The sequence below is a fragment of the Syngnathoides biaculeatus genome, chromosome 17, assembly GCF_019802595.1.
Source record: "Syngnathoides biaculeatus isolate LvHL_M chromosome 17, ASM1980259v1, whole genome shotgun sequence".
Lineage (NCBI taxonomy): Eukaryota > Metazoa > Chordata > Actinopteri > Syngnathiformes > Syngnathidae > Syngnathoides > Syngnathoides biaculeatus.
Window position 1 is genome coordinate 15,728,004 of NC_084656.1, and position 24,344 is coordinate 15,752,347.

The following is a 24,344-nucleotide window of genomic DNA, read 5'->3' on the forward strand; positions in this document are numbered from 1 at the left end:
GACAAATACTTGACATCTCCTAAATCATGCCTTCTGTGTTTAATTCGCTGTTTTTCCTTAGATGTGATGGTTTCTCATGCTGTGCAGTATACAGTACTGGTAGAACTAGAGGCACAAGATGTGTCTTGAGAAAGTCGATTTTTTTTTTCCATTTCGCAGATTATAATACTCTTTCTCTGCCGTGGATGACAGATGACTCAAATAATCTGAGTTTATTTCACTTTTAAAGGTTGAAATACATTTTAGGCTCATCCTGACATTTCGAAATATTCCTTGCCCGACTGTATAGGGAGAGATTAACCTTCAGAGAAACATTTCATGTTTTAATGAAAGTATGCAGGTAAGTCATGACTTGCAGATATTAAATTACCAACGTAATCTACAACCCCCCCCCACTCGTTTCTCTGCTATGACTTAACTCCCAAAAAAAACCAAAAACAATTTGTATTGAAAGATACATAAAAAAGTACACATACATCCTTTAATTTGTGACGCGGATTGTAACCTCTCAATATCGCACAGTTTGAGTCGGGTACATTGCGGAAGTGGTTGTGAAAGAACAACGTCACCAACCATTTGGCATTTTTTCCCAGGGTGCTTGAACGCATCAGTCTTGCGTACAACGGTTGGCTGGCTGGCCATTTACGAGAAAATAGTGGCACCGGCAATTTAACACTTTGGTAAAATGGCGACTTTTTAAACGGTGACGACTTGTACGGAGTTTAGAGTCGCTAGTTGGAGCGAGGGCACCTTGCCCTGTCCTGGCTGAGCGACGTGGGGGGAAAAACAACACCTGGGCGACAGAACCGCGTTCACCGTTGTCTGCGTTATGTCCAAACTACCAGGCAACGCAGGTGTGTCGCTGCTCGGGGACAAGTCGCTGGACTTCTACCGGGACCCGGTACTCTTCTGCCGGGAGAAGATAGATAAACACGGCAGGGTGTTTCAAAGCCGCCTGATGAACAGACCCACCACCTTCGTGTGCTCGGCGCAGGGCATGAGAGAGCTGCTGTGCGGTATGTGTTACCTTCGTGCCAATCTACTGTAATGCCATTGAACACGATACAGTAGAGTTGATTTCCCGTAATAAAGATGTAATACGATCGAACACGTGCTTTGGGAGTCGTATTAACTTGAAGGCGAGTGACCAGGTGACCTTGTGTCGTTCCCCGCCACATCTCCTATCTCGGCGTTCTTAAATTGAGGCAAGAAAAATGTAAATTCAGTTGCCCCCACTTATTAGCGTGATCCTCCATGGGAGAAACTCGTGATGCTGCTGCAGGGGGGAAGAGGACGTTATTGTTATTGTTATATTGATGTTACTCCCCATATATAGAATCAAACTAACTTAAACCTGTCACAAACTGAAGCACCTTGATATAAGGTTTGATAGAATTTTATGTATGAGGCGTGTTGGAACTGCAAACAACAAGTGTTTCCATTTGAAGTAATCCGCTTGGAGTCTAGTGCAGTTTCCCAGCTTTCTCTGGCACAGCTGCGAAGATTCTTCCGAAATCCTCCGTACCTTGACGTCATCCAGATCTTTTAAACGGGTGACCTTGATGGTCCCTTGGTGTTTGGGAAAGAGGAAAATATTCCAGAGAGGCATTCATACCTATGAGCAATTCAGAGGGTTCAATAAACCCAAGAAGCGTGTTTATGGAATGTGGGAGGAAGCCGAAGTAACCAAGAAAATCTATGCAAGTACGGCGTGTACATGGAAACTCCACAGATAAAGACCAGAGCCAATATGAGAACTACAAGACAAACATGGTCACAACTCCACCAGCATGCTGCCCAATGTGATCTTAGAATTACTGAACGTAGAATACATTAACATTAGTAATTCCAGTTGTTCTCGGGCACTAGTCAACCTTCAGTTTACTCAGAAACCAAACTTTCCCATCCGATTGTTATTTTTTTAAGCGCGGCTTGTGGATGACATCAGCCGACTTGTCAAATGTTTCCTGTCAAATGTTTTAAAGTAAGAGTTGCTACTGTCAAATCTTTCAGAATTGAACACACATTTAAAAATATGTCACTGTCAATATCCATTGTAGGGATTTGTGAGTTTGGACCCTACGCGTGTTCACGAGTCGAGGAAGATATGACCAATGATTAGAAAAAGTTAACAGCAAATTGATTTATTCCAAAGGAATGTGCAATACAGACGTCTGGGTCTTATCTGCCGCACACGAGACGTGTCTTCTGGCAGGATATTCCAAGAAGAAGACAAAAGCTGCCCAGTAACACAAACTTTTTATATGTATGGGTCAACGGTAAAAGTGTCTGCCTCCCCGCAGTCTGGTCCTGGGCCGGGATGGTAACTTTCCGCTCTTTATCTGGTGTCGTTCGTCTCCACGGCAACGCCTGGGAGCGGAGGATGCCGCCAGCCGGTTTTCTGCGTACAAAGATCAAGGACAACCACCGGCTCCACAACACATCCTTGTCTCATTAGCAAATGGACAACACTTTATCTGTTGATTAAATGTACAGTATAAGGTCATATTTAAGCAAATAATGAAAGTGCAATAAAAGTAAAATAGTCCTCACCATCCATCGATTTTCTTCACCGCACGAGGGTTGTGGGGAGTGCTGGAGCCTATCGCAGCTGTCAACGGGGAGGAGGCGAGGTACACCCTGAACTGGTTGTTGGCCAATCGCAGGGCACATAGAGACAAACAGTCGCACTCACAATCACACCTATGGGCCATTTTAGAGTGTCCAATTAATGTTTTTGGGATGTGGGAGGAAACGGTAGTGCCCGTTGTAAACCCAGGAAGGTACGGGGTGAACATGCAAACTGCACACAGGCGGGGCCGGGATTGAACCCGGTCCCTTAGAACTGTGAGGCCAACGCTTTACCAGCTGAGCCACCGTGCTGCCCCTTTTAAAAATATGTCACTGTTAATATCCAAAACAAAAAAATCACTCTTAACTTAAATGATGAAAATATGCACAATGAAAATCATGTTGCAGATACAGCTCCATTTTATATTACATGTGTTCTGTAGTCTATCCAAGCTGATATTGGTTTGCCGTGTACTGTACATCCTTGCAGGGCAAATGCAAAACAAGCGTCCACATTCACATTTGGGCAACCATTCAAATTCCACGCAGCTCTGCCCGTACCTCAGAACTACTTACCACAAGTTAACCGTGATGCTTCGCAAACAATACAGTTGTTCTTAAATTAGCTGCCAGACAAAGACAATAAAAAGTACTAAATTGGACTTCATCACATTGGATTGGTGTGCCTAATAAAGTGCCGAGCATGTATATGCAGCATTTACGTCAGCGCATAGAAAGGTCGTGCTCGATCAAGTCAATGAAGGTCACTGGACTTTGTCGCAGTTAATTTCACGAGAGCTGGACCTTGCCGATAAACGTGTGCAGTAATCATTTCTGCTTCGTTTCAGAGAAGTCCAATGTGTTTCTGAAGGATCCGACCGATCTGATGACCAATATGTACGGTGACACCATTGTTACCACAAACGGTAAACATTTTTGCACACACACATTCACAAGCACACGTAAAAGCTCAACTCTTATCAAGAAACAGCTTCCCATTTCCTTGAAAGCTCTGATGAGTCACTGTTTTTTTAATGGTGCAGTTTTATGACTTGACGACATTACTTTACGACTATAGCTGGACAACAGTGGTTTAATTAAGTTGACTGACATAAATATTTGCATGTTTCAGGCGAAGAAGCGTGTCTTCTCCGTCTGTCTCTCACCAGGTTGTTTACAGGAAGTTGTTTACACTCAGCAATTGGTTACATCACCAGGTAGGTTAGAATTCTACATCTAGACACAAAGTGCAGTTTTTGTATTGATTGCTTTCCCGTGGCGAGAGAATAGCTTATTTGTGGTAAAAGACAAAAAAAAAAAAAAAAAGGCCAAAGTGCATTTATTTGTCATTCAAGTCAAAGGTTAATTTTTAAAGAAGCGGTCCATAAAAGTTTTGGAACATAAGACTTGCTCTTTTAGTCCCAAGGTGAAACAGGAATGTTTTTTTTTTTTTTTTTTTTTCATTCAGAATGTTGCAGCCATCCTCGTCGATATGTATTTCCAAAGAATCCAAACGTACTGGACTGAGTCATAAAAACAACTCAAATGGTTTAAACGAACATTTTTATGGGCAGCCACTTTCAATCAAGCTACCGCAATTTCTTGAAAATAATGCGCATGTTTTTCCAAAAATATTTTCAAAAAGTTAATAGAGTGCATTATATTTGGTATGGATGAAAACAAAAAAAATCCAATCACATTGTATAGTCGTATACAGGTACATAGAGTTTTTAAAAAAAGTATACATATACATTTCGATGTAGTATTCGATGTCTTATGTTACACATTTATATTTATTACAGTAATATGCGCCCCCAACCTGAACTCTATGACCTCCTCGTAGAAGGGTTTCCCTGATTTTTTTAATGTTTTTTTTAGGTCAACTTTGGGGGTGCGCATTTTACTTCAGGACGCATTATATTCGAGAAATTGCAGTACTTTGCGAATACATATAATTTACACATTTTGGGTGCAAGTGTATATAGGAAAAGGGGAAATTTGATCATGTTAGAGATGTATTTTCTCCCCTTTTTTCCAGGGTGTGTGAACAGTGTCTGAAGGATCTCATCCACAGGTAATCCGTAATTTTATTTTGAATGTTTAGTAAATGCTGCACAGCCAATCAGGGAATAAAACTATTGATGGGGTCACATAATATGGCTGAATCTGAAACAGACCACGATGATAACACGACACGCTTACTCTTGTATTTAAGGTACTTGGCATGAATCACTTCACCCTGCATATCTTTTTTTTTGCCCTGATGGGCTCAGATCAAGCCCATCACCTGCTTAGTTTCAATGTATGGATTTTACATTGTGTATGTGAAATTGAAATATTAAAAGCATAATTTATGCCACTAAGAAGTCAACGAGAATAGAGGAATTTAACATTACGGTTAGTGTGCCCTGCAATCTACTGTCGGACAAAAACTCACTAGTCTTTATTTGTTGCCTTTGTCAGGTTATAAACTTTAATTTTAATTTAATTTCCCGTCACTTTTTTTTCCCCCCAAAAAAGAACACATTGATGCCAAACATGCATGATTTGTGTGTTTTTGTGCAGCGACGAGCCACGGTGTGTGTACACTGCATTCAAGCAACTTGGGACGGAATTGGTTTTGGGTCTTTTTCTCAATGTGCATGCAGACGAGCAGCCGGAACTTTTCCAGAAAATCACACAACTCTGCACTCAGCACTGGCATGGTTAGAACAAATCAACTCCTAAAAGTGCTGTTTTTGGAGTCGTTTCCTGCGTGTTTGTGACTTCCTATTTTTTTGTGTGTATCGGACAGTGGTGCACTGTTTAAGATTACAATAGGTGTGAAATCTTTATTGGACTGAATTCTGACAACAAGTGTGATGCGACAAAGAATAGGAAATAGAATATACCGGTAATTTTGTTGACCCACAAGACTTCAACTGTTTTCCAAAGTATTAGTTTAGTTTGATCATGAATCGCAGATTGGTTGTTTGTGCAGTGTAAAGTAAATAATTATAGCTAAAAAAAATACCTGGGCTCAAGAGAATGAATTAGTCTTTAAAAATTATATTCTCTGGCTGACATATTTAGTCCGTCACTTTCGTTGGCCATGTCTACGGTATTGCTAAAACCACGTTTTTCATATTGATTACAAAACACTTTCTACCTGTTTGCTCCTGCAGGTTTGATCTCTGCTCCAGTGAATGTAAAGGTCCCTTTATGGTCATCTGGATTTTCCGTGGCCTTGGACGCCAGAGACCAGCTGATGGAAATCATCAAAGACAAACTGGCGAATGACACAGAGGGGTGTGTGGAACGTATCAAAAACAAGTCCAGGCAAGTGACTTTTGCCCGAATGTTGCTCGTCATGGTTGCTCTCGCTTCTCTCTCTTCAGTTTTGTGGGCTCCCTGAGGTCTCTGCCGCTGCCCGGCTCGAGCTGTGCTTCCCAGCATCTCCTTCTGTTCATCTCAGCCCTCATCCCCAAAGCTCTGGCATCACTACTCACCTCGTTCACTGTGGCTCTCAGTGGAAAAGAGCAGGTACATTGACATGAAAAGAAAAAAAAAAAAAACAGCGTGCATAGTCTTAAAAAAGTTGATCACGCAATGCTTAGGGCTTAGTTTATGCACGTTACTATGTAGCTATTTTTGTTGTTATTTAGCTATTTAAGTATAGTAATAGAAATTATATCATGAAGGCTGTTTCTTCCAATCAGTAGTTTGATTCACTTTATTAAGGCCCACATATTTTGGTGTTTTCATTTTGCGAAGGCTATCAACTCTAGTATCTGATCAGTGTAGTATCCGGGTGGAGGTAGACATCTTGCAGTCTACTGAGGAGTCAACAGGTAATTTTGTCATTGGTGCAGGATGGAATAGGGAAAAACAAAAAAAAGCTACAGATAGCCACATATCAGGAAGAACAAACACAATTCTGGATGTCTGTCTGTCATTGTTATCTTTTTTTATAGTGTTACTTGTGCAGAAGTCAGGTGATTAAGTCAGCTCTTGCCATTTTCTTACGCACATCACAGTGGCAATTCAAGCCACAGCCAAATGTTCTTTGTAAAGTGTTGAGAGATGAACTTTTATTTATATTCCTTTTTCCAAATACTTCCAGTAACCTTCCGTTTTGCAGGAAGAAACCCGTCGACGAGCGTTGAAGGATGCTGATTATCTGCAAGGCGTCCTGCTGGAGGTGCAGAGACTCTGGCCTCCTTTCATTGGGGGACGCAGGATAGCAGAAAAGGTAAGAATCACCCAGATATTGACTCTTATTTGGGAAAATGTGGTTTTTTTTTAAATGTATTTTAACGTGGGGAAAATAGGGGTGCCTCCTCTTTGTAAAACTATTGTGCCCTGAGATTTACTGCCGACCAGTTCAGGGTGTACCCCGCTTCCTGCCCGAAGATAGCTGGGACAGACTCCAGCACTCCTGCAACCCTTGTGAGGATAAGCGGCTCAGAAAATGAAAATGTATAAGAAAGGACAGCTGGCGTAAAAACTGTGCAAAACCAGGAAGTCGTTCTTGTGACCCCTGGTGGGACAAGCCAAAAGTTGTAAAAACTTTGAAGACCCTTACATAATGCTCATAATTAAAGTGGACAGCTCACAAAATGATTTGGATTCTTGTACGATTCCAAACTTGTAGACAGGCAATTAAAAAGTCTCTTTCCTGTAATATGTCACTTCAATTATTTAGGCTCCCTACTGTGCTGTTACATTACTGTCCTGAAGATGGCGAACTACTGCAGAAAATGCAGTTATCAGGGGGCTTAACCTCCAAGAGCCGATAAAATATGAGGGGGAGTACTTGTAATAATATTCATCCATTTTGTGTACCGCTTATCCTTAGGTGAGAGGCAGGGTACACCAGTCAGTCACAGGCCACACAAAAACAAACAACCATTCGCACTCACATTGAGACCTACTGGGAATTTTGAGTCTTAAATCTAGCTGCCACGCATGTTTTTGGGATATGTCAGGAAATTGTAGTACCTGGAGAAAAGCAACGCAGGCACGGGGAGAACATGCAAACTTCACACAGGCGAGGCCGGGATTTGAATCCTCAAAACTGTGAGGTAGATGTGCTAACCAGTTCCCTACCGTGCCAGCTTGTAATTAAAAAAAAAAAAAAAAAAAAAAGCAAACAAGGAAGAACACTCATAATGTGAATTTAACACCGTGCCGGCTCTTAGTTGCTCCACATTTATGCTCGTAATATACAAAGGAATTTTACATGACGACTGTTTTTAAAAACTATGAAGCATTGATTGTTCGATATGTAGCTTATACTGTTTTAAGTGATACACTATGCAGACATCGATCCATTATCTGAGCCGCTTATCCTTACAAGGATTATTTGGACAGAATCTTTATTGTCAGTCAGTGTACATTGTAGTCCAAGGTCCAAGTTGTGACCAACCTGTAATTTCTTTGGATTTGAAATTAATGCAAATACTAATAACCCATTTTATGGTGGTCAAACAATTTTCACCATTTTTGTACGTGCACCAGCTGTATTTTGATTTTGACGACCTCATCAAGCGGGTTTATCCAACAATACTATCCGAGGCATTGATCCGTCCATGCGATTGATCGGGCACGCTCCCCCGGACGGAAGTCAGAGCGGTTGCTGGTGGGGCTGATCTGCGCCAGCGATGCTGTGAAGCCGAGCGGAAAGTCATTTGTCCCTTCTAGGAAAGGGTTCAGTACTCTTTGATTGCTGGCGACCTCTGTGGAACACGTACTCGTGACGTAAGGGCTTTGGGTTCATTTTGGAGAGGGGAGGAACTTGCACAAACGTGTACTACGTGTTATCAAGCACAAACGCAGAATGTATTTTTTGCTTGGTCGTTAAAAAAAGGACACAATTAGTGTTTAAGGATTCCAGTTGACTTTGGCCTTTTCTTTTAATGTACAACCAAATCCACTTCACATCTTTTCATACTGTAGGTTGCTACAGTGAAGAAAATAAGTATTTGAACACCCTACTATATTGCAAGTTCTCATCATCTAAAAAGAAAAATCCAGAAATCACAATGTATGATTTTTTTGTAACGATTTATTTGTGTGATACAGCTGCAAATAAGTATTTGAACACCTGTCTATCAGCTCGAATTCTGACCCTCAAAGACCTGTTAGCCCGCCTTTAAAAGTCCACCTCCACTCTATGTATTATCCTGAATGAAATGCACCTGTGTGAAATCGTTAGCTGCATAAAGACACCTGTCCACCCCATACAATCAGTAAGACTCAAATGAAACATTTTGGTCACAATTCCAATAACCATACTTGGAGGAAGACAAATGATGAGTTCCATCCCAAGAACACTATCCCTACTGTGAAGCGTGGTGGTGGTAGCATCATGCTTTGGGGGTGATTTTCTGCACATGGGTCAGGACGACTGCACTGTATTAAGGAGAGGATGACCGCAGCCATGTATTGTGAGATTTGGGGGAACAACCTCTTTCCCTCAGTCAGAGCATTGAAGATGGGTTGTGGCTGGGTCTTTCAACATGGCAATGACCAGAAGCGCACAGCCAGGAAAACCAAAGAGTGGCTCCGTAAGAAGCATATTAAGGTTCTGGTGTGTCCTCGCTAGTCTCCAGATCTAGACCCAATGGAAAATCTTTGGAGGGAGCTGAAACTCCATGTTTCTCAGTGACAGCCCAGAAACCTGTCTGATCTCGAGAAGATCTGTGTGGAGGAGGGGGTCAAAATCCCTCCTGCAGTGTGTGCAAACCTGGTGAACAACTACAGGAAAAGTTTGACCTCTGTAATTGCATACATAGTCTACTGTACCAAATATTAACATTGGTTTCCTCAGGTGTTCAAATACTTATTTGCAGCTGTATCACACAAATTAATTGTTAAAAAAATCATACACTGTGATTTCTGGATTTTTCTTTTTAGATTCTCTCTCTCTCAGTGGACATCCACCTACAAGGAAAATTTCAGACCCCTCCAGTGGGAGAACTTGCAATATAGGAGCTTGTTCAAATACTTATTTTCTTCACTGTATATAAAAAATGTATTCATTCCTACAGTGATGATTTAGGGAATTAAGGATTAAATACTGTACATGAAAAACACCAGCATTCTATTTGTTAGCTGCATTAACTGTCAAATCATAATTTATAACATTCAGCAAGCCCTCTCACTACAGTACATCAGGGAAGTGTCTTATAAACTCATAGAGGCATCAGAAGTGAAATGATGAGCTTTTGTCGTGGTGGCGCAGGTGGCTAAGTGACGATTAGTATTCACTATCACGTGGAAAAAGTAGAAGTACCATCAGCTGGAACTAAAATATGCGACAGTTTATCCAAACTTGAAAGAATGCGTGTGTGTGTGCGTGCGTGGAGGGAAAGTGAATGAACACCACAAGGGCAGTCATATCGCAGCGAGAACAAGGAGAAAGAAACAGATTTGTAGCCGATTTTCCACTCCAGCAGAGAGAGGCGAGGGCAGAAATGAGAAAAGGGGCGAGGAGAAAAAAAGGAAAGTGATTATATCGGGTGGCAGTCCATTAGTGAAGCAACTAATGGATGCAGTGAAAAGGTGAATGTGGAGGGTAAAAAACCGGGTGAGGGGACTTTTTGCCTCATGGCGACTCTTCAATAGAGCCCAGTGCAAAAAAAAAGGGCCTCAGGAAAGTTTGTCGAAAAATGGGAGTTCAATTATACATAAAAAGTCTCCTTTCTTTTACAGAATTTGTCATGTGCTAAGTTCTCTTTTTCATGGTCTCCCATTAAAGATGAACTTGATGAGATGAATATAATTGTCCGATCAGATAAATGTGACTTGTCTAATCATGTGCTCCTATATATCAATTAGAAATATGAAGTATGACCTTAACAGTATACAATATACAATATTGTACCGTATTTTCCGCACCTCAGAGCCTTTAATTTTCTGAAAAGTTGACAGTGCGCCTTATAATCCAGTGCGCCTTATATATGGATCAGTATTGAGCCGCAACAGTGCATGCTGGGATATATGACTGCGCGAAGCGTGCCCTTTCATTTCCATTTGCGTGTTTGTATAAAGAACCCAAAATGACTCCGAAACCACTACTACTACTAATAATAAAATACTACGTCACTGACTTTACCTCTGGGAAAATAATAAAACAGCTTTTTATTCATTTTGGGAGTGAATGGAGTTGTCAGAACGCTGGTTTGTAAAATCTATTAATAAAGTTTGACTGACCTGACTGTTTTGTTGACATTCCCTTTAGCGCAGCTTCGTATAACGGACCCATAATGTAACCCCAGCCTCTACTGTAGCATCAATTCCATGCACCTTATAATGGGGTGCGGCTTACATATGAAAAAAAGTTTTAAAATTGGCCATTCATTGAAGGTGCGCTTTATAATCCGGTGCGCCTTATAGTGTGGAAAGTACGGTATAGTCGATGTATACAAACATCCTATATTTCTCTGTAAATGATAAAGCGCAATGCCTGTTTCAGTGTGCTTGTGCATGTGTGTTTGTGCAGGACACGACCCTTGCAGGTTTTCACGTCCCAAAGGGATATGGTGCTATCTATATCAGTCACGCCGTCCACCGGGACCCGCAGGTGTTTGAGCAGCCCGACAGCTTCCTGCCGGAGAGATGGAGCGGGAGGTTAGTATTAGCAGTAGTAGTAAGAGTTTGATCTCATAGACGACATTAGTATTTTATTAAAAAGCACATTGAAGCCAGGGAATACATGTGAATAGCGGTTACTGGTATTTGAAGTCCTAAAGCATGTGCATGTGACAGATGAAAGTGGGGCCTGTTGTGATTCTTTTCTCTTACACCACTCTGTGTGACGCAGGGCAGTTCTTCAGAACAAACTACAATATGCGTGAAATTCATACCTCTCCGGCAGTAATCAAAGCTCCAACGCTCAACGTCTTAAAACTGTCTCGAACGCCGGTTAAACGACATAGTTTCCATGGGAACCAGCGCAGATAGATTAACATCGCCCGAGCACACACAAATTTGACCCAGTCATCATCCGTGCAGACAGACTTCAAATTAGATTGCCTCACAATAATGCACTCGCATGCCGAATAAAGGCAAGAAACACAAAGAGACAGCGGCATCCATCCGCAGCTGGTCCGCTGCGTTAGGCGCTTCAGCGTCTCCGTCTGCAGCGCTTCCATTCATTCTTTGCCGCCATTCACCTGTTTATTTTCATTCATACGGCTTCATTCAGCCGCAGCAAAGGGGCAAAAGCTATGAATGTGTCAGTGCAGGGACCCGCTGCCATGGTAGCAGATCACCTGACGGTGTCCTCCAATAGGGATGCCCCCAGTGTGTGCGTGCGTGCGTGCGTGCGTGCGTGTGTGTGTGTGTGTGTGTGTGTGTGTGTGTGTGTGTGTGTGTGTGTGTGTGTGTGTGTGTGTGCTCACAGGGTGTAGGGGGAGAAGCCATTTCTCATTTTCTCTCCCATAATGGCTTGTGGAATGGGATGGGATACAGAAAAATGAGTCAGAGCTGATCTTATCTCATTTTTTCCCCCTTTTGTGAGCACAGCTTAGAATGAAAATAGGGTAATTTCTGCAAAATGTCCTCCATTAATTTGGGATTTCCCTTATCTGTTAATAAACCCCCATCCTAATGTGAATAATCCAAGGTCCAGACCATTTTTTGTTCAGACAATTGATCATGATCTTTTTGAGGTTTTATATGCACCAGTATTTGTAATTGTGAGGTGTAAATGCAAACCAAAATTTCAGTTCATTTCATAGTATGAATGTACTTTTTTTTTGGGTTGCACGGGAAGGAAAAATGGAATGAATACAGCTGCCATAGTAACTGGCCACTTTATAACAGCTTTTACCAACGGGGATTTCCCCGAGTTCTCTGTGTGTATTCTGGCAGAAAATGTATCCTTTTCACATTATTATTTGGTCAACGTCTAAGACACCTGTGATGATGATGATTGGTGGCGCTCTTCATCATACCACATACTTTAAAGACCATCAAAAGCAAGAGCGAATGAAAGTATTACGCAATTACATTCAAGGGCCCTGCAACGAGCAAATTCCTCCTTTGCTAAAAAGAACAATGATCAGCAATGATTGACAACAACAGCGAGATATTCATATGAATCGGCTCAAAACAGCATGACTGATGCAGTTATCCTTCCATTGTTCTCGCCGTCTAGTTCGCTCTCCTCCTCCCACTGTGCGCCGTCTATGCTTGTCCATCTGTCAGTCGTCCCGGGAGACTATTTGCTCGTCTGCCCCGATAGTTGCCAGGCTCCTTTTCTTGCCACCTGCCCGTTTGCTTGAGCGACTGCAGTCATCTTACATAACGAGCCCACCTACTAGAACTCACCCGAGCCACATTTTGCGTTGAGTAAGATGGGCGCGCGTATTGTGTGTCCCTGTATGCATCATCGGCTTGTGTAGATGTGCTTTTCCAGTCTGAAGCAAAAAGAAGAGTCGCTGCATTATCGTCCTATCAGGCGGACGCCCACGCAGACGCCGTACGTAGATACAAGAGTCGGAAATGCTGCCATACGCTGATAAGAAATCGAGCTACTGCAGCTGGGGATCTACTTTAGATCTTAGAACAGGAAGTTTCCTCTAAGTAGGTAGTCACATGCCTCCCTTCAATAAAAAAAGGATATTAAAAAGAACACCTCATATGCATTCAGCGGATATCAAAAGTCTGCCCACCCCTGTTCAAATGCTAACTTTTTGTGATATAGAAATTAGACACCAAATCTTTTTCCACCTTTGCTGTGACCTAAAACTTTTTTTTTTTTGAGATGGGAAGCAAAAGTAAAAAACTGAAACAAACAAACCTTTTCGAATTATGGATAAAACCACAAATTTGAAACTGAGAGTTGACCTGGCTTTTCAACCCACGGATTTTTGATGTCTCTTAAAGGTCCACTGTCATAAAATGGATGACTTTTAGGATGTTATTAATGGAAAAACGGCCCTCTGTATGGACACATCCATTTTTTCACTTTGACGAATAGGGCTTTTTGAAACTCCTGCCATGAAAATCCTCTCGAGGGATTTGTTTTCGACAAGAAACAGGAAGTGACGTACAGGGCAGTAGCGCACTCAAGTGCTCTCGGCTGTTTCTAGTAGTTTTCCCTGCTGGAAGGTAGCTCGTTGTGTTATCCAAAATGCCGGCTCGTTGTATTGGTGGATATTGCTCGAACACTCGGGAGGATGGATTCCCTCTCCATACTTTTCCAAAGACCCGGTTCGTCGTGAAAAATGGTTTGCACAGGTGCAAAGGATGAGAGCTTCGTGGGTTCCAAATGACAGGTAGGTGTGTATACAGCTACAAAAAAAAATAATTGTTGGGGGCGGACGTAATCCGTAAGTTCGGGGTGCTATATATGTCGATGTGCCACCCCGGCCGAAGCCGTGATCGGCGGACGTGGTGGCTCATCTCCGCCGTGGAGGTGGATTGGACAGGGAGGCGGTTTGGTTACGCCGTCGTCGTCGCTCACGGGTGGCATTGTTTTTATCATTCCCACACGGAGGTGGATCGGGCGGGGAAGTGGCTTAGCTGCATGCAGTTTGGCCGTGATCCTCATATCATCTAAATATGGCTCGAAACGAAGGGGTAATATTGCCCCAGTCACTTCACAGGGTTGTGAGATGTTCTCTTCTTCGAAAAGAGCTTCTATGTCAGAAAGGGTGTGTTCGTCTCCCATAGTAGGTGGCATAGCGTGTTGTCAATGGCAAATGTCGCGGTGTGACGTCACGGACAGAAGATGAAGCCAATATGGCGACCACTTGGATGTCGAATGAGACTTCCGCAACTTTGCGCACGGATAACGCCCTCTCCACTCATATTTATTTTCTGGTATACACATTGAAGTGAATAATGTTATATGTGTTTTTCATTACAATATCTATTTTAGAACGTTTATAGGGAAGACAGTTGACCTTAAAGGTCCACCATACTTGTCAAATAACACCCAAGTTTATGAACCTTGCACAGTCATGCTTTTGTTCATACAGTATATTATACCCTTGTCAGCGTTCAGGATATTTATAATTTACAAGAGAATAGGCGTCTATCACTTCCGCCCCTTGCGGCACGTTTGATCGCTTCTTCTCAGGCTCTCAGATTTGTTGGCTGCCCACGGTGCTGCTTCACGATCAGCCTTTTGGCACATTAAAACTCTTATTGAGGGTTGCAGCAATGAACACTCACGCCTCCTCACACACACACACAGGACCCACTAATGCTTCCTGTTTTCCTTTAATCAGAGCTCAGGTTTCAGGATGCATTAGTAGGGATCGGGGTGGGGAGGTGGGTGGGGGTGGTCTGTATCAGCATGTTGTTGACAAACCTGCTGTTAGCAGCTGTTTATGTTAAATGCATTTTTGACCAAAAAAAAAAAAAAAAAAAAGTTGTAGTGTACATTTGTGTTACAGATGTGGTACCCAATATGATCTTGTTCAGTGATGTTTCAAATATGAAATGAAATATGTGATTTAGTAATTATTTTGTTACAAACGGTCACAAAGTGTGAAGCGATCATTGTTCTGTCCTTTGCCACGAACACAATTCCGGCGTGGGCATTCGTGTCTTGAAAACTGTTGAATTCTTTGTCCTTTAACCCTCTCTGCACATATTTTGCATTTTTGTGCAACCATTTAACATGTTTTTTTTTTTTTTTTACATAGGAATGCAGACCACAAGCACTTCCTTTGTTCTTTCGGCAGCGGATCTCGAAACTGCATTGGTGCTAAACTTACGAATGTCTTCCTGAAGGTGAGCGAGAGCCGAAAATGCACCAGATTCTGTTTCTTAATTTGATCACGGGGACTGAAAAACAAATTGATGTTTTATTGTGAGGCTCCTGGGAACCCCGAGAGTGATTTGTCCTTTAGTTAATGGGACTGATGAAATTGTGTGTGCCGTCGATATCAGGCCGCAAGGCCGAATTCCCGGGTGTACAATTTCCAGTTAAAATCACCCAACCAATCCCAAAGGGTGCATTCACCATCGCCACAGTGACTGTATACTCAGGAGATGTAGCAACATGTACACAATACTACGCAAACACCAGGCACTGAAATGATGTTAAATAAAAGGATGAAAGATGTTACATTTTAGTAGAAAAAAAAGTTTACACTTTTGTTTATTTGTAGCAGCTTGATAAACTCTCCAGTGTAATTTTTTTAACTGTAAAACTGACCACTGCAGTGATTATTAATACAAGCTAAGCCTCTGCGTATTTATAGAAAAACTGTGCGTCTGTGTGTGCATTCGGGGCCTCACATATTCAGCATGCTTTGCGGCACGCTTAGTGCCAGTAGCGCATGTTTTGTATCAATTATTTGCGAGTCATTCTTTTATCTGTTTTATCATTTGCCAGTTATGAGATTTTGTTGCTGCGGTGTGATCATTTTAGTTTCAATGTGACACAGTGTGTGTGTGTACAACATCGTCAGTAATGACCTACGTACACAGGCAGTTGTGTGGGGCCATGTAAGCTTCTTCTGCTTACAGATTGTTCCTCACTGCCCCGTGAGCGCTATCGTATGCTAGCTTACATACACACTAAAACACATGCGGTTATGTATGCTGACAGTGTAACCAGCAAGTATTAATACTGCATCCATTATTTGCGGACTTTCCTTATAAGAACAGGGGAATACTGTATACATTTTTATGAACATCTCAACCAATTTTTCAAAATGTGACAAACCCCTCATATGAAGGGGGGAGGATTGAACTGTTAGATCAGGGGTATCAAACTAATTTTTGTCGCGGGCCACATTGTTGTTCCAGTTTCCCTTAGAGGGCCGTTGCCGACTGTGAAACCGCCTCATCATATTTACACATTAAAGTTTTGAACGAGTTTTAAAATCAGAAATCAAGCCTAATGGTTTTTAAACTATTGTTCATGTTTGATAACACAAAAATACTTATAATATCTCAACATTATTATTTATGATTCATGACAATTTCAAATTTTTGTAAAAATCTTGACAAGAATCATGAAAGTCGACACAAATGAGCTGCCTTCACGGGCTACGCAAAATCCCGTGGCGGGGCGGATCTGGCCTGTGTTTTAGATCATCTGGTAACTGCAGTTTCACACGCTTGTCCTTTTCATTTTTATTGTGGTTGAACAGGTTTAACACTTGTGATTGTCAACCCTGACAATTTTCCAAGCGGATTGGGAAGGGGAAAAAAAATTAACACATCTTACACCGCAGGATAAGCATAATATCTTAGGATCATCTTTTAAAAAAAAATCCTTTTATGACTGTAATTTCAAAGGTTCATTATCAAATTTGGCCAGATTATTTGACGTGTGTACGCTGTTTAAGCTTGAACGGCACTAATGTGGCACTTGTTTCTCACTATTAGGTCGTGGCGATAAAACAGACAGAATCCCTACACGTACACACACACACACACACGCGTGTGTGCGAGGGCGTGACCAGTATGAAAAGTAGACCGCAGGGATCTAGGTCATGGATGTGACTCATCGCCTTCCCCCATCCTCCCTCGTCCTCATCTTCCATTCCATCACTTCTTTCGCCCCCTTCGTCTTCCCCCGGCGTGTCCGTCCCACCCCTCCCCCTCTATCAGGGATAATCTTCATTCATAAATCAGAGGGTGATGGGCCAACTGTGTTTGTCTGCACAGTGTAGCATCTTGATGTGGTTGAATATGAATCAGTAGGCAGTCGTGGCTTTGATATCGGCAGCCGTGATACTCGGCGTGCACTTTGTGCGGGGAAGAAAACTAGCTCAAGCGGGTTCTTGTGATGTCGGGCATAAATATGACATCACTGTGAAAAGGGGATCATGCATTGGAGAAAAGTCCTGTCAGAAAATGTATTGAAATGCATTCCTATTTTAAGAACACAGTCAGAAAATCAAGACAAGCTATGTGAACGAACGTATCGTGTTGTTGTGTGTTTTCATGTAGGAAGCATGCACGTTCCTCTTAACTCACTATGACTGGTGTCTGGACCCGCCATCTCAAAACCTGGACTACAAATGGCTGCCCGTGTCTCGGCCCGCCAACCCTCCCACGGTCTCCTTCACTCGAACGGACCAGGCCAGAACCGACGGGAACAACGCCCCGTAGAGTGTTGTAAAATCTCCATCACACAGTGTAGGACAAAAGCCAACCCGAAAGAGCTTTCCCCTGAAGCGTCATGGGAAAGTTCTCGCTCGCTGTTACCCTCTCAAGGGTGTGCAATAAGATCGATACAACGTTGACTGGTACATGTCACTATTTAATAATAAGGTTACAAAAATAATCCAAACTATAGTTGCCACCAGAGATAGTCACCGTAGACTTTGTTTCACGTATCCTTTCGCAGTAGTGTAGTAGTCCATAAAAAATCATTTTAAAAAAAGAAACACACATGCACATTGAGGGTAAACCCTCAGATTCCATCAGTGACTGCAAAAGTGTCCCCCCCAACGGCCCCTCCTTTTCTCCACGCTTCACCACCTAGCAACCAGCGCTGCTTAGCAACAGTTCGTCATACCGACACGGACTTGCTTCCTTTTAGTATGCACACACACACACACACACGTACAAACACACTAACCTGATTTTTTTTTTTTTTTTTTTTTTTTAATGATTCAGGTGCTGGTATTGTGAATCACATGCTAAAGATGCCAGAATGTGTTTCACAGTTGCAAATGAAATGACCTGGAAGAAAAAAGAAAACAGATTATTTTCAGCTCATGAATCATCGCCCGAGTGAGATCAATGCAATCCATATTTCATACTGACAATTAGCAAAAAAAGAAAAATTAACTTTCCACGCAGCTCTTCCATGTTTGGGGTCAGTAGGTGTGGTAACTTCCAGTCCCCAGAATATTGTGTAGTGATAAATATGACAACATCAAACTCAATGTATACTCACTGTTTGCTGGAAATACAGTGAAGAAAGTAAGTATTTGAACACCCTGCTATATTGCAGGTTCTCCCACTTAGAAATCATGGAGGTGTCTGAAATTTTCATCGGAGGTGCATGTCCACTGTGAGAGCGATAATCTAAATAGAAAAATCCAGAAATCCCAATGTATGATTTTTTTTTTAACAATTTATTTATGTGATACAGTTGCAGATAAGTATTTGAACACCTGTCTATCGGCTAGAATTCTGACCATCAGAGACCTGCATGGCACAGAAGGTTCCTCTGCTTAAACCACCACGTCAACCCCGTCTTAAGTTTGCCAAATGACCATTTGGATGATGCAGAGGAGTCATGGGAGAAATGTTTGTGGTCAGATGAGACCAAAATGCAACCTTTTGGTCATAATTCCACTAAACGTGTTTGGAGGAAGAGGAATTATGAGTTCCACCCCAAGAACACCATCCCTACTGTGAAGATATGCTTTGGGGGTCTTTTTCTGCACATGGGACAGGATGACCACACTGTATTAAGGAGAGGATGACCGCGGCCATGTATTGTGAGATTTGGGGGAACAAGCTCTTTGCCTCAGTCAGAGCATTGAAGATGGGTCGTGGCTGGGTCTTTCAATATGACAATGACCCAAAGCACTCAAGGAGTGGCTCCGTAAGAAGCATATCAAGGTTCTGGCGTGGCCTAGCCAGTCTCCAGACCTAAACCCAATAGAAAATCTTTGGAGGGAGCTGAAACTCCGTTTTTCTCAGTGACAGCCCAGAAACCTGTCTGATCTAGAGAAGATCTGTGTGGAGGAGTGGACCAAAATCCCTCCTGCAGTGTGTGCAAACCTGGTGAACAACGACAGGAAACGTTTGACGTCTGTAATTGCAAACAAAGGCTACTGTACCAAATATTAACATTGGATTTCTCAGGTGTTTAAATATTTATTTCCAGCTGTATCACACAAAAAGTTCGTTAAAAATAATATATTGAGATTTCTGGATTTTTCTTTTTAGGTCATCTCTCTCACAGTGGACATGCACCTACGATGAAAATTTCAGACCCCTCCATGATTCCTAAGTGGCAGAACTTGCAATATAACAGGGTGTTCAAATACTCATTTTATTCACTGTACACGAGGTTACAGCGAATGACGTGCAGGTAATACCATTATAAATGATATAGTCATCCAAGTATCAGCAATGCAAAAAAAAGATCCTGAACTAATTTATCAAGCCAAATGCAGTTTCACAGTACATACGTGTAGGTTTGTGTGTACTCACAAGTAGATTTCCGCGGCTTTATCTTTGAGCACTTTGAAAAACAACTGAACCTGTAAAAGCGCTAAACCTAGAATTGTTTTTATTGTAATTGTTAGGTGCAGACACAACAAAATTACGGTTTTAGAAACAGTTAAATAATCATAAAAAAGATATATATATCATATAACAGCATGCATAAGCATATAAAACTCACAGGTTCGATGTTGTCATGGCTCAAGAGTTTCTTGAACTGTTGAGTACATATTCCTATAATACAACCGCACGTTAGCACACATTATAAAGCATAATGTTGTGTTTCTATCAGTACCAGGAAAAAAAATATAGATATAGGAAACGCGTAGACTCCAAACCTTTCCGCTTGTGTAGATGGTCCACCAGTTAGGGATTAAGAATCAATAATTAAACTTCAATTTGCGGGTCAAGTTACATGCCTTTCACTCACAACATCCATCACTCTGTCACTTACTTATTGTTTCATTATAACATGATGTGAAATTATTTTGTATAGATGTTTAGTTTTTTTTTTAATATTGTTTTAAGTTATTTAATTATCACTGAATTGGTCGAGTTGTTTTCATTTGGGATTTGGATCCTAAAATATATATATTTATATAATGGCTGTGATATTTTCTTCATCAAGATTATTTTTTTCAAAATTAGAACAGTAAAGACTGGAAGAAAAGAACCGAACAGCAATATTAAACATCTTCCACTGTCAAAAACGTGATTTTTGTCCTGCGCTTTGCCGCTTCAGTGGCCCTATCTTGCGCTCTGCGCGACCACATCACTGCAGACACGAACCCGTGGACACGTGCTCGCAGACGTCGCACATCACGCTGCGTCCGCCTCAGAAATGGGCCGCTTGTTAAGAGTAGGATGACTCACTGCCCTCCGTCCACCAGCAGCATCTCCCCACGACGGTTGACGACAGCGGGCCACAGCCACTCTTCCTTTTGCCCCCCCCCTTTCCTTTTTATCATGCCTTTTTCCTTTGTTTCTTTCATCCTGCTGGATCGATTTAAAAGAGGGCGAGCACAATGGCGGGTAAAACATTCGACACTTTGTCATAAGTGTTGTAAGGGAAGCTTCAGTGAGATTTGGACTTGGGTGAATCATAGCCATTGATGGGCAAAAAGAACGTTTGCAGTTTGTTTGAAAAGTGTGACTTCACAATGAAGTGTGAATGTTTTTTTTCTTTCACAATACAAAGCCGTCTGACTGAATAATTTTCTAATTTGATGACCAAATAAAACATTGTGTGGACACAAAACGTGATTTTCCTTTCTTTGTACTTTCTTGCCTACCATGTTTTTACAGCACAAGCCTTTTTTTTTTTTTTAAATGAAAACGTACTCATTCCATACAATTACAATGTAATTACATACATTGTGAAGTGTGATTCTTATCACACTTGTAAAATTGAGTATTTTTACAACATGACCATAATCTTTCAATTTAGAATTACATTTGGAACTCTAACAACCGTAAAAAAAAAAAAAAAACAATTGAAAAGTAAGTTATTGTTGTGATGGTCAAACCGCACGGTTCCCAGCTTGTCTTGCGCCATGCAATGCTGAACTCTCATCTTACGTTATTTTCATCTATGTGCGCGTTTGTTAACAGTAGTTCATTGTGTGTCTTATTAACAATCGCGTAACATTTTACACTTACACTTGTCATGGGCATGGTCTGGTCACTGCCGTGGGCGGCGCTTCCTGTGAGGGGCGTGGCCAGATCACTGCTCTGGACGATGCCACCTCGGACAGGTGTCACAGCTGTGTCACATTTGGGAAACTAATGAACCAAGCACTTAAGTACTAAATGTGTCGTCGGCATTTGCCAGTTCGTCGCGTATGCTTTACTGCATCCTGGGATACTCCGCTTCTGTGTGTAAGTTCACAAGTCTAGTGTCGAGCAATCCTTTGCCACAGCGAGCCTGTGCCTCTTTAGTATGACCCCGTCTTGTCCACGTTTCTGTTACGAACCTCTGGTATGGGCTGGATCCAAATGCTGGACTTCGAGACGAGGGCATGATGTTAGGCGTAGTTTTATTCAAAGCTGAGGTCATACACGGTGTAAGCAGTCCGAGAAAGCGGAGGTACAGAAACGCTAGGCAGGATCCAAAAGACATGCAGCGAGGTCTGATGACGAGGAAACAAACTAGGAAACATGAACTACAACTTGACTATGACTATGAAACATAAACTAAAACAGGACTAAACTGTGGTGGCACAGAAATGCTGTGATGAGGATAACTCAACACTACACTATTCCCAGTGGTGGCGATTCCTACTGTCAGCGAATACAACTCACTAACTGATGGCACAACGAACTGGCAAATGCCAGTGACAAAAACTCCAACTTAAATACCTGCGTAATTACATTCCCAATGTGAAACAGCTGTGAGCAGTGACAGGTGTCACCGCCCAGAGCGGTGGCGTGGCCACGCCACCCTTGGCGGTGGCCAAATCTTCCTCATGACAGTTTCTTAGTTTGCCTCATAGTCATCGGACCTTGTGCACGGTTTAGAATCTTGCCTGTTGCCTAGCGTTTTTGTGCTTCCACCTGTTTTGGACGGCCTTTTCGTGTTCGACCTCCTTCTGGAAATAAAACCACTCTTAATATCATGCCCTCGCCTCGGAGTCCTGCATTTTGGGTCCACCTCCGTGCCGCTGGCTTGTGACCATACTTTGTGGTTGTGAAACCCTGACGGTTGCTTGTGTGTGGTACAAAGACATCCCGGACAGTTCAGCACCCAGCCTCGCCGACACGTGGCTGAGCGCTACCTGGTGACTCACCAGCTGACGAAGATCGAGAACTCCTTCCTGGAAACTGCTTTCAGCTTCTTTGAATCAAATGAACTGTTTTCAAGCATGAATCACCACTGTCATAATATTATTATAATATTGAATTTCAATCTCTTCAAAAGCCACATATATAGCTGTGGCACCGTGGCCCCATCCATCAGGAGAGCATTTCAAATTGAAACCCCTCAAGGCGTGTGATTTCGACATCAGCATTCATGTAAATATACAAACCGTTATTTATGTGTGAGCTTCCTTGTGACTGGCGTACAATGCAATTATGCGAAAAATGTGGCGAGCAGAGGTGGTTTAGGTCATATTTAACTTGCACACGCATGAATTACAGCAACATAATGCGACTCGTTGAAAAGCAAGTGAAAGTGCAAGTGTTCATTTTTGTGCACATCATCATTCATTTATGGACGCATTCATTCATTGACGAGATGACTGTGAACAATTGAAAGTTGTTTTTTTTTTATGTACTGTGTTAAACATTAAAAATGTCCAAAATGTCGGAATGATCACTAAATCGATTTTTTGGGGGGTGTAGTATCGACAAGATTAGAAGACAGGAATTAAAAGTCTATTTTTGTGGGCGCTCGGGGACATCCAGTTTTTCCGGTACTTGGCAACACACACGCCGCTATAAAGGTGTGGCGTGCAGAAACAAGGACGAGACGAGTCAACAGGAGGTAGGGCAGCGGCTCCAGATGGCACAACAACGCTTGATGTCTATTTTAATGAGGGAAGCTAATGAACACGTGGGCCTCCATTCCTTCCCACGTTTATCACAACAGGAAGTTAGAAAAATACATAGCCAACACGTCACGTGTGCTACATTTGGCTCTGTGGGTACCTGTGAACGTGTAATAAATGTATAGTACATTTGTCGTCAGTTTAAAGACAAATTTGCTGAAAGTTTATTTTCTTCATGGCTCGTGTCTGGATAACAACACAACTATTTTTTGAAGTCTTGTTATTTAACATTTTGGATGGGATTATGTTGGTATTTTTGGATGGAGTGTACATTTTGGGACTGAGTCATATTTATCTTAATAGGCATTTTTCTTTTCCTGCAATGAAGTCCTGTCCTGTAAATGATCCCCTTTGTGAACATAGATACTAATAACCTTCATTCACCTTTATTATCTATCCATCCATCATTTTTCTTCGACGCTTATCCTCACAAGGATCACAGAGAGTGCTGGAGCCTATCGCAGCTGTCAATGGGCAGGAGGCAGGGTACACCCTGAACTGGTTGGCAGCCAATCGAAGGGCAGATGGAGGCAAACAGCCACACTCACAATCACACCTATGGGAAATTTATCCATCCATCCATTTTCTTAGCCACTTATCCTCACAAGGGTCGTGGGGACTGCTGGATCCTATCGCAGCTGACAACGGGCAGGAGGCAGGGTACACCCTGAACTGGTTGCCAGCCAATCGAAGTGCAGATGGAGGCAAACAGCCGCACTCACGATCACACCTATGGGAAATTTATCCATCCATCCATTTTCTTTTGCCGCTTATCCTCACAAGGGTCGTGGGGAATGCTGGAGCCTATCGCAGCTGACAACGGGCAGGTTGGCAGGGTACACCCTGAACTGGTTGCCAGCCAATCGCAGGGCACAACTGCACTCACAATCACATCTAGGGGCAATTTAGAGTCTGCAATTAATGTTACATGTTTTTGGGATGTGGGAGGAAACCGGCGTGCCCGGGGGAAAAAACACGCAGGCATGGGGAAAACATACAAACTCCACACAGGCGGGGCCGGGATTGAACACCAGCTGATCCGCCGTGGCGCTTCATCAGTCATTAATCATCCATTAATAT

General features: G+C 42.3%; 1 protein-coding gene across 1 annotated transcript; it reads left to right on the forward strand.

Moving 5' to 3' along the window:
- The first annotated feature begins 578 nt into the window (after nucleotides 1-578).
- Nucleotides 579-20,962, forward strand: LOC133491224 (putative cytochrome P450 120). The gene is made up of 11 exons (XM_061802174.1): nucleotides 579-1,016; nucleotides 3,420-3,497; nucleotides 3,704-3,788; nucleotides 4,610-4,645; nucleotides 5,137-5,276; nucleotides 5,736-5,859; nucleotides 5,949-6,093; nucleotides 6,692-6,802; nucleotides 11,057-11,184; nucleotides 15,216-15,303; nucleotides 17,479-20,962. Exons 1-11 carry the CDS (start codon nucleotides 830-832, stop codon nucleotides 17,638-17,640), a joined length of 1,284 nt encoding a protein of 427 aa, XP_061658158.1. The 5' UTR covers nucleotides 579-829; the 3' UTR covers nucleotides 17,641-20,962.
- The last annotated feature ends 3,382 nt before the right edge of the window (nucleotides 20,963-24,344 follow it).